This window comes from Salmo salar, chromosome 09 (genome assembly GCF_965601325.2).
Source record: "Salmo salar chromosome 09, fSalSal1, whole genome shotgun sequence".
Lineage (NCBI taxonomy): Eukaryota > Metazoa > Chordata > Actinopteri > Salmoniformes > Salmonidae > Salmo > Salmo salar.
This window is the reverse complement of record NC_138299.1, coordinates 83,237,341-83,262,009: the sequence shown is the minus strand read 5'-3', so window position 1 is coordinate 83,262,009 and position 24,669 is coordinate 83,237,341. Positions and strand designations below refer to the sequence as shown.

At 43.5% G+C, this 24,669-nt stretch overlaps 1 protein-coding gene and 1 non-coding gene across 3 annotated transcripts in view; one reads left to right on the top strand and one right to left on the bottom strand.

Moving 5' to 3' along the window:
- LOC106611978 (fibroblast growth factor receptor-like 1) overlaps window positions 1-22,557 on the top strand; it is a 46,614-nt gene extending 24,057 nt beyond the window's left edge. For both annotated transcript variants that reach the window (XM_082955996.1, XM_082955995.1), the window contains exons 5-8: window positions 19,548-19,640; window positions 19,733-20,011; window positions 20,204-20,557; window positions 20,703-22,557. In XM_082955996.1, the coding sequence (XP_082812122.1) occupies window positions 19,548-19,640; window positions 19,733-20,011; window positions 20,204-20,557; window positions 20,703-21,100 (1,124 nt within the window). In that variant the 3' untranslated portion in view covers window positions 21,101-22,557. The remainder of the gene's footprint in view (window positions 1-19,547; window positions 19,641-19,732; window positions 20,012-20,203; window positions 20,558-20,702) is intronic.
- Window positions 7,001-7,096, bottom strand: trnat-ugu (transfer RNA threonine (anticodon UGU)). Its single transcript has 2 exons — window positions 7,057-7,096; window positions 7,001-7,036 (listed from the first exon to the last, which is right to left on the bottom strand). It is a non-coding gene; the product is annotated as a tRNA-Thr (tRNA).
- Window positions 22,558-24,669: the final 2,112 nt, after the last annotated feature.

Here is a 24,669-nt window from a genome sequence, read left to right as displayed (position 1 = left end):
CACGCACCCGTGTAGGGCCCCTGTGTTGAGGATCAGCGAAGTGGTGTTGTTTCCTACCTTCACCACCTGGGGGCGGCCAGTCAGGAAGTCCAGGACCCAGTTGCACAGGGCGGGCTTCAGACTCAGGGCCCCGAGCTTAATGATGAGCTTGGAGGGTACTATGGTGTTGAATGCTGAGCTATAGTCACACGATGACCTGTTGCCTGCAGCACTAGATGACCTGCAGCACTAGATGACCTGCAGCACTAGATGACCTGCAGCACTAGATGGCCTGCACCACTAGATGACCTGCACCACTAAACGTCCTTCTGCTTCCATCACTATACATCTGCTCTGGTCCAGTGATGATGAAAGGCTCTAAGTGAGCAGTTGTGATGAGCGGCGCGAGCACAGAGCCCCCGGCCCTTCCTGTGCCTCAGTCGGCCTGGTCCATGAATCATGGGGCCGGTGAGGATAGCAGCCACTCTGTGTGTGTGTGTGTGTGTGTGTGTGTGTGTGTGTGTGTGTGTGTGTGTGTGTGTGTGTGTGTGTGTGTGTGTGTGTGTGTGTGTGTGTGTGTGTGTGTGTGTGTGTGTGTGTGTGTGTGTGTGTGTGTGTGTGTGTGTGTGTGTGTGTGTGTGTGTGTGTCTGTGGAGGATGGAGGGTTAATGACTGAGATGGTTGAACTGGCCCTGGTCAACCTCTGTGGACCTCCTCCCCTGTGTCCTCCTCATCATGTTGGAGCTCTGAGCAGGGCCTCCCTCATCCCTCCTCATCCCTCCAGCCTCCCTCATCCCTCCAGCCTCCCTGCGTGGGGAGTGAAGGTAGCATGCTGCTTTCCTGTTTGGTCCCTGGGAGGGAGTAATGTGGAACTGAGTGCCCTGGCTCCCCCTGGGCCTCACTGTGCTGAAGTCTTACTGAAGTCATTAATTAACAATGGCCTCAAAACAGCCCTGGAACAAAACAAGGGCTGGAACGCTGCATGCACACAGGTTGCATCATTACATTGCCGTACAGTACATTTTACGTGGTCTTCACAATCCATGTGCCGCATCACAACAAAAAGAATCACGCTACATATTAGCAACTTCTTCGGTGGTTTTTCTACTTCCGTGTCTGATACCGCACGGCAAAGCAACGCACAAGTTGGAAAAGTCCAACGCACACGACACACTGCACGCAGTGCCACGCACCACAACCTAGTCCGGCAGATGAGTCGCAGCGGTGCAGATTGAAATGAATGGACTTCTGCTTGAAAGCATAAAGGTTGACGCAACCGGTGTGCACAAGGTTAACTATATGTAGAAGTACAGGGACTCAGGGCCATTTGTGAAGGGGCTGATGATGGCTTATACTGGTTGTGAGTATGTGAGACAAAGCAGAGGATGTGACGTTGCCAAATTGGATCTGTTGGATTAAGTTTAAACAGGGTATAAAAAACTCTAGTGAACCCTCAGAGGGCCCTGACTTGATCCACTCAGGTCCTCCCCTGCAGCAGAAACACTATGCAGATGTACAGTACAAGTCGGTGTGTCCAAAGAAAATTGTGTTAAACAAATCAAAATATATACTGCTCAAAAAAATAAAGGGAACACTTAAACAACACAATGTAACTCCAAGTCAATCACACTTCTGTGAAATCAAACTGTCCACTTAGGAAGCAACACTGATTGACAATACATTTCACATGCTGTTGTGCAAATGGAATAGACAACAGGTGGAAATTATAGGCAATAAGCAAGACACCCCCAATAAAGGAGTGGTTGTGCAGGTGGAGACCACAGACCACTTCTCAGTTCCTATGCTTCCTGGCTGATGTTTTGGTCACTTTTGAATGCTGGCGGTGCTTTCACTCTAGTGGTAGCATGAGACGGAGTCTACAACCCACACAAGTGGCTCAGGTAGTGCAGCTCATCCAGGATGGCACATCAATGCGAGCTGTGGCAAGAAGGTTTGCTGTGTCTGTCAGCGTAGTGTCCAGAGCATGGAGGCGCTACCAGGAGACAGGCCAGTACATCAGGAGACGTGGAGGAGGCCGTAGGAGGGCAACAACCCAGCAGCAGGACCGCTACCTCCGCCTTTGTGCAAGGAGGAGCAGGAGGAGCACTGCCAGAGCCCTGCAAAATGACCTCCAGCAGGCCACAAATGTTCATGTGCCTGCTCAATCTGTCAGAAACAGACTCCATGAGGGTGGTATGAGGGCCCGACGTCCACAGGTGGGGGTTGTTCTTACAGCCCAACACCGTGCAGGACGTTTGGCATTTGCCAGAGAACACCAAGATTGGCAAATTCGCCACTGGCGCCCTGTGCTCTTCACAGATGAAAGCAGGTTCACACTGAGCACGTGACAGACGTGACAGAGTCTGGAGACGCTGTGGAGAACGTTCTGCTGCCTGCAACATCCGGTTTGGCGGTGGGTCAGTCATGGTGTGGGGTGGCATTTCTTTGGGGGGCCGCACAGCCCTCCATGTGCTCGCCAGAGGTAGCCTGACTGCCATTAGGTACCGAGATGAGATCCTCAGACCCCTTGTGAGACCATATGCTGTTGCGGTTGGCCCTGGGTTCCTCCTAATGCAAGACAATGCTAGACCTCATGTGGCTGGAGTGTGTCAGCAGTTCCTGCAAGAGGAAGGCATTGATGCTATGGACTGGCCCGCCCGTTCCCCAGACCTGAATCCAATTGAGCACATCTGAGACATCATGTCTCGCTCCATCCACCAACGCCACGTTGCACCACAGACTGTCCAGGAGTTGGCGGATGCTTTAGTCCAGGTCTGGAAGGAGATCCCTCAGGAGACCATCCGCCACCTCATCAGGAGCATGCCCAGGCGTTGTAGGGAGGTCATACAGGCACGTGGAGGCCACACACACTACTGAGCCTCATTTTGACTTGTTTTAAGGACATTACATCAAAGTTGGATCAGCCTGTAGTGTGGTTTTCCACTTTAATTTTGAGTGTGACTCCAAATCTTAATCAATTGGATTTCCATTGATTATTTTTGTGTGATTTTGTTGTCAGCACATTCAACTATGTAAAGAAAAAAGTATTTAATAAGATTATTTCTTTCATTCAGATCTAGGATGTGTTGTTTAAGCGTTCCCTTTATTTTTTTGAGCAGTGTATTTTATATTTGATATTCTTCAAAGTAGCAACCCTTTGCCTTGATGACAGCTTTGCACACTCTTGGCATTCTCTCAGCCAGCTTCACCTGGAATGCTTTTCCAACAGTCTTGAAGGAGTTCCCATATATGCTGAGTACTTGTTGGCTGCTTTTCCTTCACTCTGCGGTCCAACTCATCCCAAACCATCTCAATTGGGTTGAGGTCGGGTAATTGTGGAGGCCTGGTCATCTGATGCAGCACTCCATCACTCTCCTTCTTGGTCAAATAACCTTTAAATAGCCTAGAGGTGTGTTGGGTCATTGTCCTGTTGAAAAACAAGTGATAGTCCCACTAAGCGCAAACCAGATAGATGGCGTATCGCTGCAGAATGCTGTGGAAGCCGTGCTGGTTAAGTGTACCTTGAATTCTAAATAAATCACAGCCAGTGTCACCAGCAAAGCACCATCACACCTCCTCCTCCATGCTTCACGGTGGGAACCCCACATGCGAAGATCATCCATTCACCTACTCTGCGTCTCACAAAGACAAATTTGGATTCATCAGACCAAAGGACAGATTTCCACCGATTTAATGTCCATTGCTCGTGTTTCTTAGCCCAAGCAAGTCTGTTCTTCTTATTGGTGTACTTTAGTAGTATTTTCTTTGCAACAATTCGACCAAGACGGCCTGATTCACGCATTCTCCTCTGAACAGTTGATGTTGAGATGTGTCTGTTACTTGAACTCTGTGAAGCATTTATTTGGGCTGCAATTTCTGAGGCTGATAACTCTAATGAACTTTTCCTCTGCAGCAGAGGTAAGTCTTGGTCTTCCTTTCCTGTGGCGGTCCTCATGAGAGACAGTTTCATCATAGTGCTTGATGGTTTTTGCGACTGCACATGAAGAAAGTTTTATGTCTTAAAGTAATGATGGACTGATGTTTCTCTTTGCTTATTTGAGCTGTTCTTGCCATAATATGGACTTGGTATTTTACCAAATAGGGCTATCTTCTGTATACCACCCCTACCTTGTCACAACACAACTGATTGGCTCAAAGCATTAAGAAGGAAAGAAGTTCCACAAATTAACTTTTAACAAGGCACACTTGTTAATTGAAATGCATTTCAGGTGACTACCTCATGAAGCTGGTTGAGAGAAAGTCAAGAGTGTGCAAAGCTATCATCAAGGCAAAGGGTGGCTACTTTGAAGAATCTGAAATATATTTGATTTGTTTAACACTTTTTTGGTTACTACATGATTCCATGTGTGTTATTTCATAGTTTGGATGTCTTCACTATTATTCTACAATGTAGAAAATAGTAAACATTTGTTATGCACCGATATAACGTTTTTGGCCGATGCCGATATCAAATATTTTCCTTGCAAAAAAATCCCGATACCGATAACCGATGTAAAAAAAATTGCGGACTTTTAAGCATTCTAATACAGTTAAATATTTAACACACACACACGGACGCAGCGGTCTAAGGCACTGCATCTCAGTGCAAGCGGTGTCACTACAGTCCCTGGTTTGAATCCAGGCTGTATCACATCCTGTCGTGATTGGGAGTCCCATAGGGTGGCGCACAATTGGCCCAATTTTTGTTCGGGTTTGGCCGGGGTAGGCCGTCATTGTAAATAAGAATTTGTTCTTAACTGACTTGCCTAGTTAAGTAAAGGTTACACACACACACTGACCAAAAAGTTATTTTGTCCCAATTACCAGTAAAACATAATCAAAACCTATTTATTTAACTTACTTGCTGTGCTGTTTCGTTGTTCAGTCGTTTCATTCTCAACCAGGATTTCTATGGAACGCCGTTTGGGTCTTTGCGTACCAAAAAAGATACACATCAAATAACACTATTTGACGTGTCAAATAAGCTTGTTGACCAATCAGGACCTGAATATGACTGCACGCACATAATAATTTAACACGTTCATACATTTTTTACGTTGATATTACACATTGAATACACTATCACTCGTATTTTATATGTGACAACGATTCATCGACACGTATGCTATGATTCTGTTAAAGTTGTCTCGCGCACCTACAGTGCTGGTCATAAAAAAAGCTAGCTAACTCATGGATGCAAACAATGTTCTTCCCCAAAAACATAGCAAACGACATAATCTGTTTCAGTAGCTATATAATTAGCTCGCTAACTATATAGCTAGGTGTCATCATCTAAAATAACCCTAATTTATAAGACTGTTCTTATTTGATTAATGGTGGTCGGAACCATCTATGTGAAGCTAGCCACAATAAGGATTAGCCACAATAGTGGACTTTGCAGTTAGCCTTCAAAATAAAAGTATGGCATAATTCTACTATTTGTATGCATTTGCATCACTGTCAATGACATAGGTTTATTTTGAAGGCAAACTGCAAATTCCACTATTGTGCCTAATCCTTATTGTGGCTAGCTTCACAACACAACCCGTTCCGGTCGCTGGCTATGGAACGCCGTTTGGGTCTTTGCGTACCAAAAAAGATACACATCAAATAACACTATTTGACGTGTCAAATAAGCTTGTTGACCAATCAGGACCTGAATATGACTGCACATCACATAATAATTTAAAGCGTTCATTAATATTTTTACGTAGTTATTACACATTGATTACACTATCACTCGTATTTCATATGTCACAACGATTAATCGATACGTATCGCTACGATGCTGGTAAAGTTGTCTCGCGCACCTGTCCTTCCCCAAGCTCTGGACAGTGCTGGTCATAAAAAAGTTAGCTAGCTGATGGATTTGATGCAAACAATGTTCTTCCCCAAAAACACAGCAAAATGAGAAGTTGTATTGGTGCTAGCTACGCTAAAGCTAGCCAAATACCAAAGAAGTTGCGGTCGAACAAATAATGCCTTATTACCAACGCGGTATTGTAAACACATCGTTCGTGGCCAGTGTGTGCTTGTTTGCAGACTTTTTGTACAGCTTTGACAGTTCTACTGATAGTAGTGGTGGAGCTTGGCTTGCACGTGCAAATTCATCACACACAACATTCTATAATAGAATTGTGTTATTTGACGTGTCAAATTAAAAGCTTATTTGACACGTCATAGTGTTATTTGACGTGTATATTTTTTGACACGTAAAGACCCAAACTGCGTTCCATAATATGTACAGTTGAAGTCAGAAGTTTACATACACCTTAGCCAAATACATTTAAACTCAGTTTTCACAATTCCTGACATTTAATCCAAGTAAAAATTCTGTCTTAGGTCAGTTAGATCACCACTTTTATTTTAAGAATGTGAAATGACAGAATAATAGTATAGAGAATGATTTATTTTGGCTTTCATTTCTTTCATTACATTCCCAGTGGGTCACAAGTTTACATACACTCAATTAGTATTTGGTAGCATTGCCTTTAAATTGTTTAACTTGGGTCAAACGTTTCGGGTAGCGTTCCACAAGCTTCCCACAATAAGTTAGATGAATTTTGGCCCATTCCTCCTGACAGAGCTGGTGTAACTGAGTCAGGTTTGTATGCCTCCTTGCTCGCACACTCTTTTTCAGTCCTGCCCACAAATGTTCTATAGGTTTGAGGTCAGGGCTTTGTGATGGCATTTCCAATACCTTGACTTTGTTGTCCTGAAGCCATTTTGCCACAACTTTGGAAGTATGCTTGGGGTCATTGTTCATTTGGAAGACCCATTTGCGACCAAGCTTTAACTTCCTGACTGATGTCTTGAGATGTTGCTTCAATATATCCACATCATTTTCATGCCTCATAATGCCATCTATTTTGTGAAGTGCACCAGTCCCTCTTGCAGCAAAGCACCCACACAACATTTTTTACATTTTTACATTTTTAGTCATTTAGCAGACGCTCTTATCCAGAGCGACTTACAGTAGTGAATGCACACATTTTAATTTCATGCATTTTTTTTTTGTACTGGCCCCCCGTGGGAATCGAACCCACAACCCTGGCGTTGCACACACCATGCTGGCGTTACAAACACCATGCTCTACCAACTGAGCCACAGGGAAGGCCATGATGCTGCCACCCCCATGCTTTACGATCTTTGTCCCCATGTGCAGTTGCAAACCGTAGTTGGGCTTTTTTATGGCGGTTTTGGAGCAGTGGCTTCTTCCTTGCTGAGCGGCCTTTCAGGTTATTTCGATATAGGACTCGTTTTACTGTGGATATAGATACTTTTGTACCTGTTTCCTCCAGCATCTTCACAAGGTCCTTTGCTGTTGTTCTGGGATTGATTTGCACTTTTCGCACCAAAGTACGTTCATCTCTAGGAGACAGAACGCGTCTCCTTCCTGAGCGCTATGACGGCCGCGTGGTCCCATGGTGTTTATACTTGCGTACTATTGTTTGTACAGATGAACGTGGTACCTTCAGGCGTTTGGAAATTGTTCCCAAGGATGAACCAGACTTGTGGAGATCTACAATTATTTTTCTGAGGTCTTGGCTGATTTCTTTTGATTTTCCCATGATGTCAAGCAAAGAGGCACAGAGTTTGAAGGTAGGCCTTGAAATACATCCACAGGTACACTTCCAATGGACTCAAATGATGTCAATTAGCCTATCAGAAGCTTCTAAAGCCATGACATCGTTTTCTGGAATTTTCCAAGCTGTTTAAAGGCACAGTCAACTTAGTGTATGTAAACTTCTGACCCACTGGAATTGTGATACAGTGAATTATAAGTGAAATAATCTGTCTGTAAACAATTGTTGGAAAAATTACTTGTTTCATGCACAAAGTAGATGTCCTAACCGACTTGCCAAAACTATAGTTTGTTATAAAGAAATTTGTGGAGTAGTTGAAAAACGAGTTTTAATGACTCCAACCTAAGTCTATGTAAACTGCTCAAAATTGTACATTGCGCCATTACGTCATGTACCTACGATATATGGGTGTGCACGTCAGCTTTGACATCGGTTTTCCACATCAACATTAAACTAGACATCGGCCGATACCGATGTTGGCATTTTTAGCTAATATCGGCCAATTTCGATATGTTCACCGATATATCGTGCATCCCTAGTTAAAATAAAGAAAAACCCTGGAATGAGTAGGTGTGTCCAAACTTTTGACTGGTACATTATGTCAGACTGTAGTACGACAGGGAAACTCCAGACAGACTTTGGTAGTCAACACAGAGGTATTTGGTGACATTCAATAACACCTGGAGTCATCATCATCATCATGTCTGTAATGTTATTAAACCCTCCTCAGAGCAAGCACAGACAGAGGCAAGTCTAACCTCAAGTTGCGATCCCTTTATTTAATGACAGTTGCAAGCCTGCAACACACTGATAGTACAGCATGCCGGTCTTAGAAATGTAATTTTATTCCATCATTTAGCTAATACTCTATTCTTGGCCCTTGATGGATTTGTGTGATCATTTGGCAGTAAGCCTGAGTGAGGTAACAGTCATTTAAAGCTCTTTCTTAAACAAATAAAACACAATTCTCACTGAAGTCCTTTTTTTGTGCTTGTCTGCATACACACATAAATATAAAATATAAACATTTTTCCCACAATAGTGGCAGGATAAAATTACCCCATAGGTATTAGATGTGCTCTTGACTTACGTTAACACCACATTATGTTTTATTCAAATCAAAGTTTATTGGTCGTGTACACAGATTTCCAGATATTATCGCAGGTGCAGCAAAATGTTTGGTTTTCTAGCTCCAACATTGTAGTAATACCTAGCAATACAAAATAAATAAACAATACAATATGTATCCAGATTTTTGAAAACATTTTTTATTAAGATAAATCAGAACAAGCAATGTCAGAGACCAGAATATAAATATATCAACATATAAATGGTGTGTAAAGACAGTATGGACATTATATGAATATAAAAAGTGTGTACAGCAGTAGTTATATCAGATAAGCCATGACTAGAATACAGTATATACATATAAAATGTGTAAAACAGTATGTGACAAGTGTTCAATGACTGTGTACATATGGCAGCAGTCTCTAAGGTACAGGATAGAGTACCAGGTGGTAGCCGGCTAGAACAGTGACTAAGTTCAGGCCAGGGTACTGGGTGGAGGCCGTCTTGTGGTGACTGTTTAACAGTCTGGAGATAGGAGCTGTTTTTCAGTCTCTCAGTCCCAGCTGTGATGCACCTGTACTGTCTTCGCCTTCTAGATGGTAACGGGGGGAACAGGCCTTGGCTCTGGTGGCTAAGGTCCTCGATGATCTTCTTCTTGGCCTTCCTGTGACACCGGGTGCTGTAGATGTCCTGGAGGGCAGGCAGTGTGCCCCTGATGATGCGTGGGCACACCGCACCACCCTTTGGAGAGCCTTGTGGTTGCGGACGGTTCAATTGCCTTACCAGGGGTGATACAGCCGGACAGGATGCTCTCAATGGTGCATCTGTTGAAGTGTGTGAGGGTCTTAGGGGCCAAACCAAATTTCTTCAGCCTCCTGAGGTTAAAGAGGTGTGGTTGCACCTTCTTCACCACACTGTCTGTGTGGGTGGACCATTTCAGATTGTCAGTGATGTGTACGCCGAGGAACTTCGATGTGGATGGGATCGTGTTCCCTCTGCTGTCTCCTGTAGTAATTTAGTTCAGTTACCTGCACTTTCCTGGGTTCAGGAACAATGGTGGACATCTTGAAGCAAGTGGGAACAACAGACTGAGATAGGGAGAGATTGAATATGTCCATAAACACTCCAGCCAGCTGGTCTGCACATGCTCTGAGGATGTGGCTTGGGATGCCGTCTGGGCCGGCAGCCTTGTGAGGGTTAACACGCTTAAATTACTTACGTCGGCCACGGAGAACGAGAGCACACAGTCCTCATGAGCATCGGGGCCTGCGTCGGCGGCTCGATGTTGTTTTCGGTGAAGTAGGCGAAGAAGGTGTTTAGCTCATCCTGGAGCAAGGTGTCGGGGTCTGCAAGGCGCCGGTGTCCGTGATGTGGTTGGCTTTCCCTTTATAATTTGTGATTGTCTGGAGTTCCTGCCACACACGCCTTGTGTCTTAACCATTGAATTGCGACTTAACTTTTTCCCTGTACTGTAATTTTGCCTCTTCGATTGCCTTTTGGAGGTCATAGCTGGTCTGTTTGTACATGTCCGTGTTCCCAGTCACTTTGCCATGGTTAAATACGGTGGTTCGCACTTTCAGATTTGCGTGAATGTTGCCGTCTATCCACGTTTTTGGTTTGGATAAGTTCTAATTGTCACAGTGGGAACAATATCCTCTATGCACTTCCTGATGAACCCAGTCACAGTGTCACAGTTGTCGTAGGGTAGAGTGGACCAAAACGCAGCAGGAATATGTGCACTCATCATCTTTTATTAAATGGACAAAGAAAGTAAACCAAAACAAACACGTACACAAAAAAAACACAACGATGAATAACAGGCCGTGAAGGCAACAAAGCTATACCAAGCACAATCTCCCACAAAATACTAAAACAAACGCATACCTATTTATAGGACCCTCAATCAGAGGCAACTAAAAAACACCTGCCTCCAATTGAGAGTCCAACCCCCAAAAAACTAAACATAGAAATACAAATGACTAGACTAAACATAGAACAGTACCCAAAACCCGGAAAAATAAATCAAACACCCAACTAATCACACAACCAGCCCGAACCACATAAAACAAATACCCCCTGCCACGTCCTGACCAAACTACAATAACAAATAACCCCTTCTACTGGTCAGGACATGACACACAGAATCAGTGTATACGTCAATACTATTCTGAAACGCGACATCATAAACACAGGTTGTAATCTCACACTGCTGGGTGAGTACTTCTGGGTGAGTACTGCTGCTTTATGCGCTGCTGCCAAAACAAGGCTTTTAAATGTCTCCCTCTTTTTACCACCACGGCAGTACAAGTTATTTTGTCAGGGGATGAAACATTTGGAAGCTGTCAGAGTTCAGGAGAGGTAACACCTTCACCCTTGACCTCTGGTGAGCCCACCCCTAATCCCCAGTGTCCCACACACTGGGCTCCAATGGCTCACATCTACACCACCATTGCTGCTGCCCAAGGGCCCGGCTGTATATAGCCCTGGCTCTAGCTCTAGCCCTACCATTCCCCAGCTGTGTAAAATTGTTAATACACAGTACTAGTGCTTCGCTTGGGAATTCAGAAGAAAAGGACTGTAGCTCTCCCTCAACAGTTGTACATAAGGGATGGAGTCAGTGATAGTTATTGCCCCTTTTCTGGGCCACATACCATGACAATACAAGAGGCAAAGGAAGTCTACCAGACCCAGAACTGATACTGGAACAAAAATAGAAGATCAGTCATGCATAGATCGATACTAGGCAGGTGAGTCTACTTGGCTTGCATGACCTTGGTGTTCTATATATGCCCTGTGTCAATGTTGACTCTGAACAACCACACAGGGTAGGAGAGAGATAGACATTCTTTCCTTAGAGAGTTGTCTCTGCTTAGGTTCCTTGTCTCTCCAGCAACACACCTATAGCAGCGCTCACAGCGGCGTCCCCGGACACCCACCCCACTGTCTGTCTGCAGTTACGGTGGAGACTGTGAGACCGTGGTCAGATGAGAGGCGGGCGCGGTCTGATGGTTGGTCGGTGAGTTAGGGCTGAAGGTTTTCTAGAGGGCCTGCTGGAGCAGCTCCACCCCCAGACCTTTTGTTCTTTGTTTGCCGCTGTGAGGTACATGTGTTGCAGTTTAGCCCACGCCTCCCACACCTAAATGGATAATTGTATTGAAATTACAGTGGCAGGCCCAGCTCTAGACCACTGCTGCGGCCACAGGGGAGTTAGTCAGAAGTGCAGGCACACTTTGGATTGTGCCATGTTAAGGAAAGAGGGGGGTTAGTTGCCACCAGTGTTAATACATGACTCGTGTAGTGAAAACTGAACACTCCTCTCCCAGTTTCCTCCTCCCGCCACCAAACTCATAATACTCCTGGAAATAGAGTGCTTCAACAGTTACCACCACAAACTCCTATCTGTTGCCTTGAGTGACAATGATTGACACTTATTTTCCAGACAGCTCACAGTTTCTTGTCTCTCTAATGGCCCGTGAACTATCGGTGAGGTAAGGTTTGTGAGTCTATAACATGTTGAGAGACGAAAAGCTGTTGACAGTGAGTAGCGTGAGTAGTGTTTACAGTGCTACAGTTGACACTGGAGATGACACAACACTTCCGAACAGTGAAATATGCGTGTGAGGGAGAGAGTCGTCCCTTTTGATCACGTTTCCACCGACGTGACAATGATCTAATTTCTAATTGTGATTACTACTTTTGTGACACAGAACCACAGAACTCTGCGACCCGACCCACCCGGGCGTCCTAGGACATGTTTGTTTTTGTCCTCATTCATTGTAGTCAAATATGTTGCAGCAAGTTCAAAGCACAAGCACATATGGACACATGAATCCATGCTAGTGAGTAGTGGATGAAAGACAGAAAGATGAAAGGATGTTTGATGGAATTGAATCCATTCTGGTCTCAGATGAAATGAAGCTGAACAAGGAGAGACACAGAGAAAGAGTTGTCCGTAGTAGGACAAGCAGTGAGGGACTCAGTTATGTCTAGACTTTGATACCTAGGGCAAGGAGAGGTTGGGTTTAAAGATAGTGCCAGGGTGTGGGTGAAGTTAAATATGGAAATATGTTAAAGGTTATAGTTAGTTGAGGAGAGGGTTTGGCTGGGAGCCAGAAAGGTTCATGGTCAAGGTTAGCGTCAGGGTTAGCATTAAGTCATCTTCTAAACATGACTACATTATAATAACAATACAAGGGGGTGATGGAATTTTCATTGTGCTATAATTAATATGCTCTCGGTACCAAAGACACCATTACGCTCGTCTATTCTCACGTAATGTTAGGGAGAACAGCTCAGAACAATGCTATCCTAAATACCCCCCCACTCCCCCCAGGCCCTGTGTGGCTAGCTAGGCCCTCCATGACCCAACAGAACCCTGCCAGCTTCTGCTAGGCTGCTGGTAGAAACAGGGGTTTGATCCAACTAAAAGGATGCAATTAGCCACCTTGACCAGTTCACCACATTAAAGCAGCTTTCATCCAGAGGCTCCTTGGAGTGGCCAGCAGGTGGCTGACTGACTAGAGGATTGGGCTGGGCCCTCAGCAGGCAGGATGCACCGGGGCCTGCCGACCCACCCTTCCTCCCCCTGCCACACCCTGCCTCGCCCCTCACAGCCAAGCACAACAGAGAAGAAAAGAAAATGCTGGGGGTAATTTCCTCTGGACTCACCATGCGCCTGTTGCTGCAAACCGCTTATGGCTCTATAAAAGATACCAGGAGACTTCTAATTAGCATTTCCTCCAGCGCTAGCCTCCCCTCTGTCTCTCATGCTGTGTGGAGGGACGCTGACGACAACACTCTCTAATTTGCCTGACTGCCGTCCTGCCTCTCTCTGGCTTCAATTAACGTGAGGTACAACAGACACTCAGTCACTGCTGTAATTAGCTATCGGCAGGCAAGCATACATGCAAAGAAATATGTCAATTTCACGTTGTGAGAAACATGGCTCCATGAGATTTGTAATGGGGTCTTGATAATTGATTAACTTGATAGTCACACATTGAACAAAAAGCTTTAGTCTATTTTAAAAATGAACCTCAAATCTTCTGAACTTACAAACTCCTGACTTTCTTGACATGTCAAGTTCTATAATTATCTTATAGTCGGAATTTCTTTGCTCAAGTATAACTCACATGTCATTCAGGTCCATATCACTGCTCAAATCTTATGATCTGTGAGAGGAAGGTAAAATAGCTCTGCTTCATTATCTCTTCATGAACAGTATTGTTTTGGTAACAGTGGACCACCATCACGGAATGGAATTACCACATAATACTCTATTCTATGTTTTCTAACATAAAAAACAACTCATCTTTACATTATTTTCATCAGTCAGAGATTTTTATTTTTTATTTTTTTTATTTTATTAAAGACACAGTGGCACGTGTTTGAACACAGGTACCCGGTATGAATGGAGAATGAGGCTTTTTGAGGGGGAGGCCCAAAAAGTTCTCTCAGTAGGAAAAAATAATATGGGACCTTATAAACACGGCCTCCACATGAAGAGTGTTTGTAAGGAAAGCTGCAGGGTTAGAGTTCCCCCAGACCTACCGTCTCCACCCTTACCTCCGCCCTCTACCTTCCCCCTGCCCCTCTCTGCCCGTCTGTGTGTGTGCTCTGTGGGACTGGAGCAGCGGAAAAGGGGCCCCCTGTCCCCCAGCCTAGCACTACTGCAGTCCAGCACCACTTTCCTCTCCACTACACACAGGAGCCAGAGCTGTAGCTGTCTGCTCAGCCGTGCTTTACCTCCGTCATCGCGTCAGGCCATGCTACTGACGGCTGCCTGCCTGACGTACTTTCTTCAACTGAACAATATTTTTCCACCACTCACTTAAACTCCAACTAGTCATTTAAACTGATCACAGATGACATCAAATGTATTGAATTTATAAACATAGTATTAGAAGAAAATAAATCCAATCCTTAGGAAAAGGTGCAATGATCTAATAGCTCTGCATCAGGGAAAACCTGTTCTCTCCCTCCGTACCTGTTTAGGGATAACATCCCCAAACATTAGCGCAGAGTGAAGGAATGAGCCCTGGCTGAAACCTCTTTAGACAAGATGATGCCCCCCTAATTCCACCTCAGTGCTGCTGAATAGCCCCCTCTCCCGTGCCAATGGAACCGTTACTATACCCAGGCTTACTCTCCCAGAGCCCTGGGCCAATAGTAACAATGGGGGCTGGGCTAGAAAAAACACTTGGCGCTGGCTTTGGGCTCTCCGGACTCTCCTGTGCCTCACTACACTGTGTTGAGAAGCAGGGTGTGGCCTTCACGCTGTAGTAAGGCCCTCTGGACCAGAACACTGGGATGAAATTAGGACAAAGGACAGCACACACACAGGCACACCCACGACGCACCTAACCTGACCCTCCACACCTGGTGACCTGAGGTTCCATCAGACAACAGGGATGTTGATGCTATGTAGAGCAGACAGAGTGGACAATCAGCTTAGTCTCTACTCTGTGGTGTTCAGTGCTGCTAGGAAACTCTCAAATCTCAAATCAAATTTTATTAGTCACATGCGCCGAATACAAAAGGTGTAGACCTTACAGTGAAATGCTTACTTATAAGCCCCTAACCAACAATGCAGTTTAATTTTTTTTTTATACGGATAAGAATAAGAAATAAAAGTAACAAGTAATTAAAGAGCAGCAGTAAAATAAAAATAGCGAGACTATACAGGGGTGTACCGGTACAGAGTCAATGTGCGGGGGCACCGGTTAGTTGAGGTAATATGTACATGTAGATAGTTATTAAAGTGACTATGCATAGATGATAACAACAGAAAGTAGCCGCGCTGTAAAAGAGGGGGGGGGGGGCAATGCAAATAGTCTGGGTAGCCATTTGATGAGGTGTTCAGGAGTCAGTTTCACCATTGGTCATTTACAGATAAAAACTCAATGTTCCTATTTAAAATGTAATTAGATCCAGTCTGTTATTTTACACAGACTCTGTTGTCACAATAAGGAGTTGTTACAATTCATCTGTGAATGTTTTAACAACGTGTGAATCATTATTGCCTGCATACCACACACAGTTGTTGACACGAGGTTAATCAAAACACGGTTGGTTAGTGTGTGTGTGTGTGTGTGTGTGTGTGTGCGCATATGTGTGTGTATGTTTACAGTATATACAGTGCATTCGGAAAGTGGTCAGACCCCTTGACTTTTTCCACATTTTGTTACTTTACAGCCTTATTCTAAAATGTATTGAATAATTGAGGAAAATAATCTACACACAATACAAAGCGAAAACTGATTTTTAGAAATGTTTGAAAAACAGAAATACCTTATTTACATAAGTATTCAGACCCTTTGCTATGAGACTCGAAGTTGAGCTCAGGTGCATCCTGTTTCCATTGATCATCCTTGAGATGTTTCTACAACTTGATTGGAGTCCACCTGTAGTAAAATCAACTTATTGGACATGATTTGGAAAGGCACACACCTGTCTATATAAGGTCCCACAGTTGACAGTGCATGTCACAGCAAAACCCAAGCCATGAGGTCAAAGGAATTGACCGTAGAGCTCAGAGACAGGATCGTGTCGAGGCACAGATCTGGGGAAGGGTACCAAAACATTTCTACAGTATTGAAGGTCTCCAAGAAAACAGTGGCCTCCATAATTTTTAAATGGAAGAAGTTTGGAACCACCAAGACTCTTCCTAGAGCTGGCTGCCCGGCCAAACTGAGCAATCGGGGGAGAAGAGCCTTGGTCAGGAAGGTGACCAAGAACCTGATGGTCACTCTGACTGAGCTTCAGAGTACCTCTGTGGAGATGGGAGAACCTTCCAGAAGGACAACCATCTCTGCAGCACTCCACCAATCAGGTCTTAATGGTAGAGTGGCCAGATGTAAGCCACTCTTCAGTAGAATGCACACGACAGCCCGCTTGGAGTTTGCCAAAAGGCACCTAAAGACTCTCAGACTATGAGAAATAATATTATCTGGTCTGATTGAACTCTATGGCCTGAATGCCAAGTGTCACATCTGGAGGAAACCAGGCACTGCTCATCACCTGGCCAATATCATCCCTACGGTGAAGCATGGTGGTGGCAGTATCATGCAGTGGGAATGTTTTTCAGCGTCAGGGACTGGGAGACTAGTCAGGATCGAGGGAAAGATGAATGAGCAAAGTACAGAGAGATCCTTGATGAAAACCTGCTCCAGAGCTCTCAGACTGGGGCGAAGGTTCACCTTCAAAAGGACAATGACACTAAGCACACAACCAAGACAACACAGGAGTGGCTTCGGGACAAGTCTCTGAATGTCCTTGAGTGGCCCAGCCAGAGGCCAGACTTGAACCCGAAAATCTCTGGAGAGACCTGAAAATAGCTGTGCAGCGATGCTCCCCATCCAACCTGACAGAGCTTGAGAGGATCTGCAGAGAAGAATGGGAGAAACTCCCTAAATACACAGGTCTGCCAAGCTTGTAGAATCATACCCAAGAAGACTCTGGGCTGTAATTGCTGCCAAAGGTGCTTCAACAAAGTACCAGTTAAAGAGTCTTAATACTTAGGTAATTTTAACATTTAAGTTAGTTTTTTTATTAATACATTTGCAAAAAAATCTAAACCTGCTTTTGCTTTGTCATTATGGGGTATTGTGTGTAGATTGATGAGGGAAAAAATTATTTAATACATTTTAGAATAAGGCTGTAACGTAACAAAATGTGGAAAAAGTCAAAGGTTCTGAATACTTTCTGAATGCACTGTATGTGTGTGTGTTATCCCAGTCCGCAGTGGACTCTGGGTTAGAATAGGTTCACTGTGTATTCCTGTGGGTCGTGCCAGAGGGTCGGCCTAAACAAAGCAGCGCTCTCTCTCAGCCTTGTCCGTTTGACTGCCTGCCTGCGCAGTTTAGGTTAAAGGCAGTTAATTGGTTTCCTGCTCAGGGTTACGTCAACACGCTGTCTTGTTTTAAACATTGCGGAAACTTGAGAGAAGCAACAATATGGCACTGTTTGCTCACCCCTGCCTCACATAGCCAGTTAGAATAATACCAGAGTTTTGCCTGCTTATCATTCCTATAGAGCTGTAGAACTTCATACGCACTGAAAGCCAAACACACGGTCATTTAGACACCTCACACTCCACTGATCTCCAAGCAGAATTATTCATCCTGTTTCACACAGAGCGGTCCTGAACACTGGTCACTTTAATTATTACATACTGTTTTATCCACTTCATATGTATATACTGTATTCTAGACATGGCTCATCCTATATAACTTACTGCTGTACACACCTTTTCTATTCATATGCTGTCTATACACACCATCCTATATAACTTACTGCTGTACACACCTTTTCTATTCATATGCTGTCTATACACACCATCCTATATAACTTACTGCTGTACACACCTTTTCTATACATATACTGTCCATAATGTCTATACACACCATCCTATAACTACTGCTGTACACACCTTTTCTATTCATATACTGTCTATACACACCATCCTATATAACTTACTGCTGTACACACCTTTTCTATACATATACTGTCCATAATGTCTATACACACCATCCTATATAACTTACTGCTGTACACACCTTTTCTATACATATACTGTCCATAATGTCTATACACACCATCCTATAACTACTGCTGTACACACCTTTTCTATATATATACTGTCCATAATGTCTATACACACCATCCTATATAACTACTGCTGTACACACCTTTTCTATTCATATACTGTCTATACACACCATCCTATATAACTACTGCTGTACACACCTTTTCTATTCATATACTGTCTATACACACCATCCTATAACTACTGCTGTACACACCTTTTCTATATATATACTGTCCATAATGTCTATACACACCATCCTATAACTACTGCTGTACACACCTTTTCTATATATATATACTGTCCATAATGTCTATACACACCATCCTATATAACTACTGCTGTACACACCTTTTCTATTCATATACTGTCTATACACACCATCCTATAACTACTGCTGTACACACCTTTTCTATTCATATACTGTCTATACACACCATCCTATATAACTACTGCTGTACACACCTTTTCTATTCATATACTGTCTATACACACCATCCTATATAGGACTTACTGCTGTACACACCTTTTCTGGATTCATATACTGTCTATACACACCATCCTATATAACTACTGCTGTACACACCTTTTCTATTCGTATATAGTCTTTACACACACACACACACACATACATGCATATTCCAGTCTCTGACATTGCTCGCTCTGATATTTAATTTAGATTTTTCTGAATTGTGTGTATTTTTTGTTAGATATTACTGCACTATTGCAGCTAGAAACACAAGCATTTCGCTGCACCTGCGATAACATCTACAAATCTGTGTAGACGACCACTAAAATTTGATTTGATCCTGTTGGAGCTCAAAGCAAGGCAAATAAATCAGAGATCCTCCAACAGTTTGCACTCATCCTTAGACCCCATGTGATTTATGCGACGACATTTGCAGACATTAGTACTTGGGTCCTAGATGAAATAGCTCACCTCACTGAAACAATAACTGACCACTAGATTTATGTGGCAATATCTGAAGGATACTTTGTGGTAATGGCAGGGGGTAGGAGAACTTTCATCTTTGACCCATTGGTTTTATATTGGCTTCGTTTCCTCTGTAGAGTGACAAGTAGATTATTTTTCTGCAATATTACATTTTTTTAAGACTACATAAACACACAACTTTGATGTTTTTTAGATACTAGAGTAATGTGTTTTGTCTTCCACAGTCCTACGATCAGATTTATTCAGAATGGGAATTAATAGTGCTATGAATGTTATAAGCCCTTTCTTTTGCTATGAAATGATCTTCATACTCCATACATGGGTGTAAGTCACAGAGGCTAACCCTCAGTCAATGACTGACTGTGTTTTTCAGATGACACAGCAGCGAGCCAGACAGACGCTCTACCTGCCGTAGTGGAACCCAATGCTGAGCTCACCCAGCTTGACCCTACAGGAAAGCCCTGGGGTGAGTAGCTGACTGCTTCCCTTCACTACATTATAGCCCTACGGAATGTTATTGAAGTCTGTGTTCACCTTCATGATGTATCATCTCTGCAGTGAAGCCTCGATTTAGTCAGCCCACTAAGATGCGCAGGCGGGTGCTGTACAAGCCGGTGGGCAGCTCAGTGAGGTTCAAGTGCCAGGCCAGCGGCACCCCTCCCCCTGTCATTACCTGGTGGAAGGACCAGACCCCGCTGCCACCCCCGCGCCAGGGCAAGCGCCCCCAGTGGACCCTCACCCTAAAGAACCTGCAGCCCCAGGACAGTGCCAAGTACACCTGCCATGTCTCCAACCCAGCCGGGCACATCAACGCCACCTACAAGCTGGATGTCATCGGTAAGGATGGGTCACTGCACTGGCCAACACCACCAAACAACACCACAAATCATTTTTCCTTTTCTCCATCGTTTTACAGCACACTCCAGTTGTATTTATACCCCAGGCCTATCTTACGTTGCCAAGGTAATTGTGCTGAGTGTGTTGTCATTATGATTCACATGCTTATGAATCCTGTCCATCTCCCTACAGAGCGCTCTCACTGCAAGCCTGTTCTGACCGGCACCCACCCGGTCAACACCACTGTGGAGTATGGTGGCACCGCCTCCTTCCAGTGTAAGGTCCACAGTGACGTGAAGCCTGTGGTCCAGTGGCTGAAGAGGGTGGACCCAGGCACAGAGGGCCGCTATAACTCCACCCTGGAGGTCGGAGGGCAGCATTTTGTGGTTCTACCCACGGGGGACGTGTGGTCCCGGCCTGACGGCTCCTACCTCAACAAGCTGGCTATCATCAAGGCCCGTGATGAGGATGCTGGGATGTACATTTGCCTGGGAGCTAACACAATGGGTTACAGCTTCCGCAGTGCTTACCTCACCGTGCTGCCAGGTGAGTAGCCATTCACTAACTGTTGAATGGGACTTTACTGGGATGGAATGGCAGTGGGTTATTCTTGTTATATCTTGTCTTATAACACTTCAGAAAGCTTAGATCTGTAGAGCTGTCACTGATCTCTCCACTGTTGTGTGTCCAGACCCTCAGGTGGAGAACACATTGACTCCTCCACACCTGAGCTCCGGCCTGCCCTGGCCTCTGATTATCGGCATCCCTGCAGCAGCCCTCCTCATCGTAGGCACCATTGTACTCTGGCTGTGCCACAGCCGCCGACGCCACAACACCTTGCCCCCCCACCCCATGACCATGGCCCACCGAGACCAACACATCTCAGACAAAGAGCCCAGCACCAACACCCCCTGTAATGCCCTGAATAGCCCTGACTACCCCAGCCATAGACTGGTGGGCCTGGGAGCCCCTGTCCTTAGTGGGCCCCCTAAGATTTACTCTAACGTTTACACAGACATGCACACACACTCCCACGCCCATATGGATGGTAAGGTCCATCAACACCAGCATTTCCACTACCAGTGCTAACCAGCCCCCTCTCATCCCACCCCACATCTACAGCCTTGTCTCCTAGCCACTGCTGCTATTCTCACCCAACAATGGACTATGAGCAAGGTAGATGGAAACAAGGAAAGGCTTGTAGTTCATATGAACTTCACCTCCCATGATAAGCAGTGCTAAAACACCATACAGTGGCAAAACCCTTACCTGGGATACGCATATTACTAAGCTGCCTGCTTTGGAGGAATACCGCTTCATTGAGAAGTCTCAGGGCGAGAAATACCCTCTCACATGTGTGCTAGAGTCATTTCTTTATTATGTGTTTTTTTATACTAGTCAACCAAACTCTAATTGTATTTTAAAGGATGAAAACTACTTACAAAAAATATTTAGATGTCTTTGGATGCATGTAGCCCTGGATAAATCATTAATTAGTTAATAGGAGAAATGACCAGGTTTAGGTTCAATTTAGGTCAACTGAAATTTGATTTAAGGTATTCCAATTTACACAAATGAACATTTGTCATAGAATTAACCCAAACTCTGGAATGTACAATTGTATTCCTTTTTTTTTTTTTTTACTCATCTAAACATGTCCCGGTATCCAAACTCCCAAAGTATTAAGTAATATAAGGAACTTTTAAGTTTGTGTAAATTGGAAAATGCAGGATCTATATATTTTATAAATTGGAAAATGTAACTGTGACAAATTAAAATCTAGACAAAATGTTTACAAATGTGAAAGCTTTTCTATTCTCATTATAGCAACACAAACTGTGCTGTTCTCGGTTCTGTTTAGGTGGTATTATTTTTGTTTCATGTAGGGAAGTACAATTCATCAGGGAAATTAGATAGATGGATTTGGTGATGAGGGCTTTTTTATTTTTGTATTCAGATATTGTATAATATGCATCCAACTAAAAAAAGCAGTATTATTATTAGTAGTATTATTCACCCTGTATGTGTAAGATGCCAAATTATTTTACAGCGCTATAGATGTGTATTTTACTTACATTTCTTGTGAGGTATATTTTTGTATAAGGTACATGAGGATGAGTATTGTACCTCTGTCTATTGGTTTTTAAAACTCACCAAAAAGCTATTTAGTTGTTTTTACTTTATTCTTCTATTTTTCTTTCGGTAACAACCATTATTCCAGATTGGTTTGACCTATCGGTCATTTAGTGAAAAATGACAAGTGTTGATTGTATTGTTAAATTGAATTACAACTTTATGCTGGCCTAGTTGTCTCATATTTGATTAAGAATCTGACCATATGATGTATACTGTATATAAGATAATGATTACAAAGAAAATGTAGTCATTCACCCTCTGATGTCATAGGTCTAGTCTCCAAGTGGTTTAGAATTGCCATGTTAATCTTATGCAATTCCTCTGTGAAACATTGCATGCTGCAAACTCACCTCCGGTGCTCATTAGTACTGTACAATAATATTTTTGTAATAAAATGTTGTTTTTTTTAATACTTTTTACTGTTTTCTGTTTCGTGTTCTGTTTGCAAAATGCATTTCAATTAAAACATTTTATTGTTTTACTTGTGAAATGTTTCTCAGAAAACAAAATGCTCACAAAACATTATCTTAAGAGGATTAACATATTAGAGTAACAAATTGCATCGAAATGTCTATTTACCATGAAAAGGCCAGGGAGTTTAGCTGTTTCTTACCATGTAAAATACTCAAGTTGGGTTGAGAATGTGTTTTATGCCATCTAGTGGCATTTTAGCGCCATAGCTTCATTCTCAGAAAAGATGTGTTGTTGAACAACAATTTATGTGTAATGATTTCTCAACATTTTGTGTCAGTTCCTGCAATGAATGTGTTAAACGCTGAAAACGTCCGTTCTTCTGTATCTCAGGTCCAAAATTGTCTGAGTTGGTCAATCTGGACTGCATATCTAATTGGCTAGCATCTAATAAATAACTTGTTTGAGATGTTATAAGAATGATATTTTGCATGTACACAAATATTAATTTAATAAATGGCCACCGTTTTTCTACACGTCTTTCCCATTTACAGAATTGTTAAGTGGAATATAATGCAATATGTGAAGAATCAGCTGTGTTTACACAGCCCAATTCTGATCTTTGTTTCGCTAATTAATATTTTGACAAATCAGATCAGCTCTGTAAAAGATCTGATGTGAAAATATCTGATGTGATTGGTCAAAAGCCCAATTAGTGGAAAAATATTAGAATTTGCCTGCCTTTGTAGACAGCCATCTTTTGGCTCACCCGTTTCTAGTTAGGGATGACACCCCGGGAAGATCTCAACTGTATACTCCGCTCGCCCTCTCTCAAAACCCATTGGATGAGAAAGCCAGAGGTCCCGCCCCTCTGACCCTGTCCTCCAGTGAGTTTTGAGAAAGGAGACGAGAAGTGATTGCATTTGAGATCTTCTCATGTTGTGTTAACAAATTGTTTTAAATGTGCCAACACAATGATTGTTCCTAACTTGACACACGGATGTGTTAAAACAGTGGTTCAAAACTTTTTTAGTTAATGTACCACCGACTGAATTTTGCTCTGCCCGGAGTACCCCCTCATGTGCATTTTACCATTGGCTTGTGGGAGGGCGGGCTCATTGTAATGGCTGGAGTGGAATTCATGGAACGGTATCAAACACATGGAAACCGCACATTTATTCCATTCCTGCCATTACAGTGAGCCTGTCGTCCTATAGCTCCTCCCACCAGCCTCCACTGAGGCCTATGGTCCCAAGAGTCTTCTCAAGTACCCCCTGTAGATTGGCCAAGTACCCCTTTGCAAGGACCGCGGCTTTTGTGGCGCTTACAAATGCACAAGTTGTAATCTAAAATCTCAATGTGATATTTCTGTGTTGTTTTACACTATTACAACATCTTACATAATAACAAGGAACATCAACACTCCTCGGTGGCTTTATGTTTTCTGTCATTTACTACCGTGCATCCTAATTCCAGCGTGTTCGCGTTCTTCTTCTTCTTCTACAGTATATTGCCGAGCGCACAATTGTATGTGCATTCCGCAACCTACTGTGCGGGATGTAAACAGGATTTCTCAAAATGGAACAAAATTCTAAAACACCTACCAAACTATCAAAAAAGGAATAAACTAAATCAAACAACTTTTCTTTAAAAAAACATAAAACAGATCTGATCCCTACACAAGAACTCAGGATCATGATCCCCACCACAATTGCAACACTGTCGTCCTACACACCGTTCTTCAGTATCCTCTGTTCGTCTGCACACACTTGAAACATCACCAAATCCTTTACAATTCTTCTGCAGTGGTTTGGGGACAAAAGCTCTTACAGCGTATCTTACATAAACAAGCTTCACATGAGTAGGTATTTGCTCTTTATAAAAAAAAAAAACAGCACCAACTGACGTTCTTATTTTTCTCCATTCACCCAGTAGGTCAGAGGCCGGGCACAAACCACACCAGGAATTCTCTTCAGGTATTCAACCGGAATATCTATCGTCACCCCTGAAATGACTCCTTGACAGGTGTTTTATTCTACAAAACTTCTCTTGTATGGATTCTTTTGAGGACCACTGCAATCTTCTTCTACTCTTCAGAAATACAATTCATC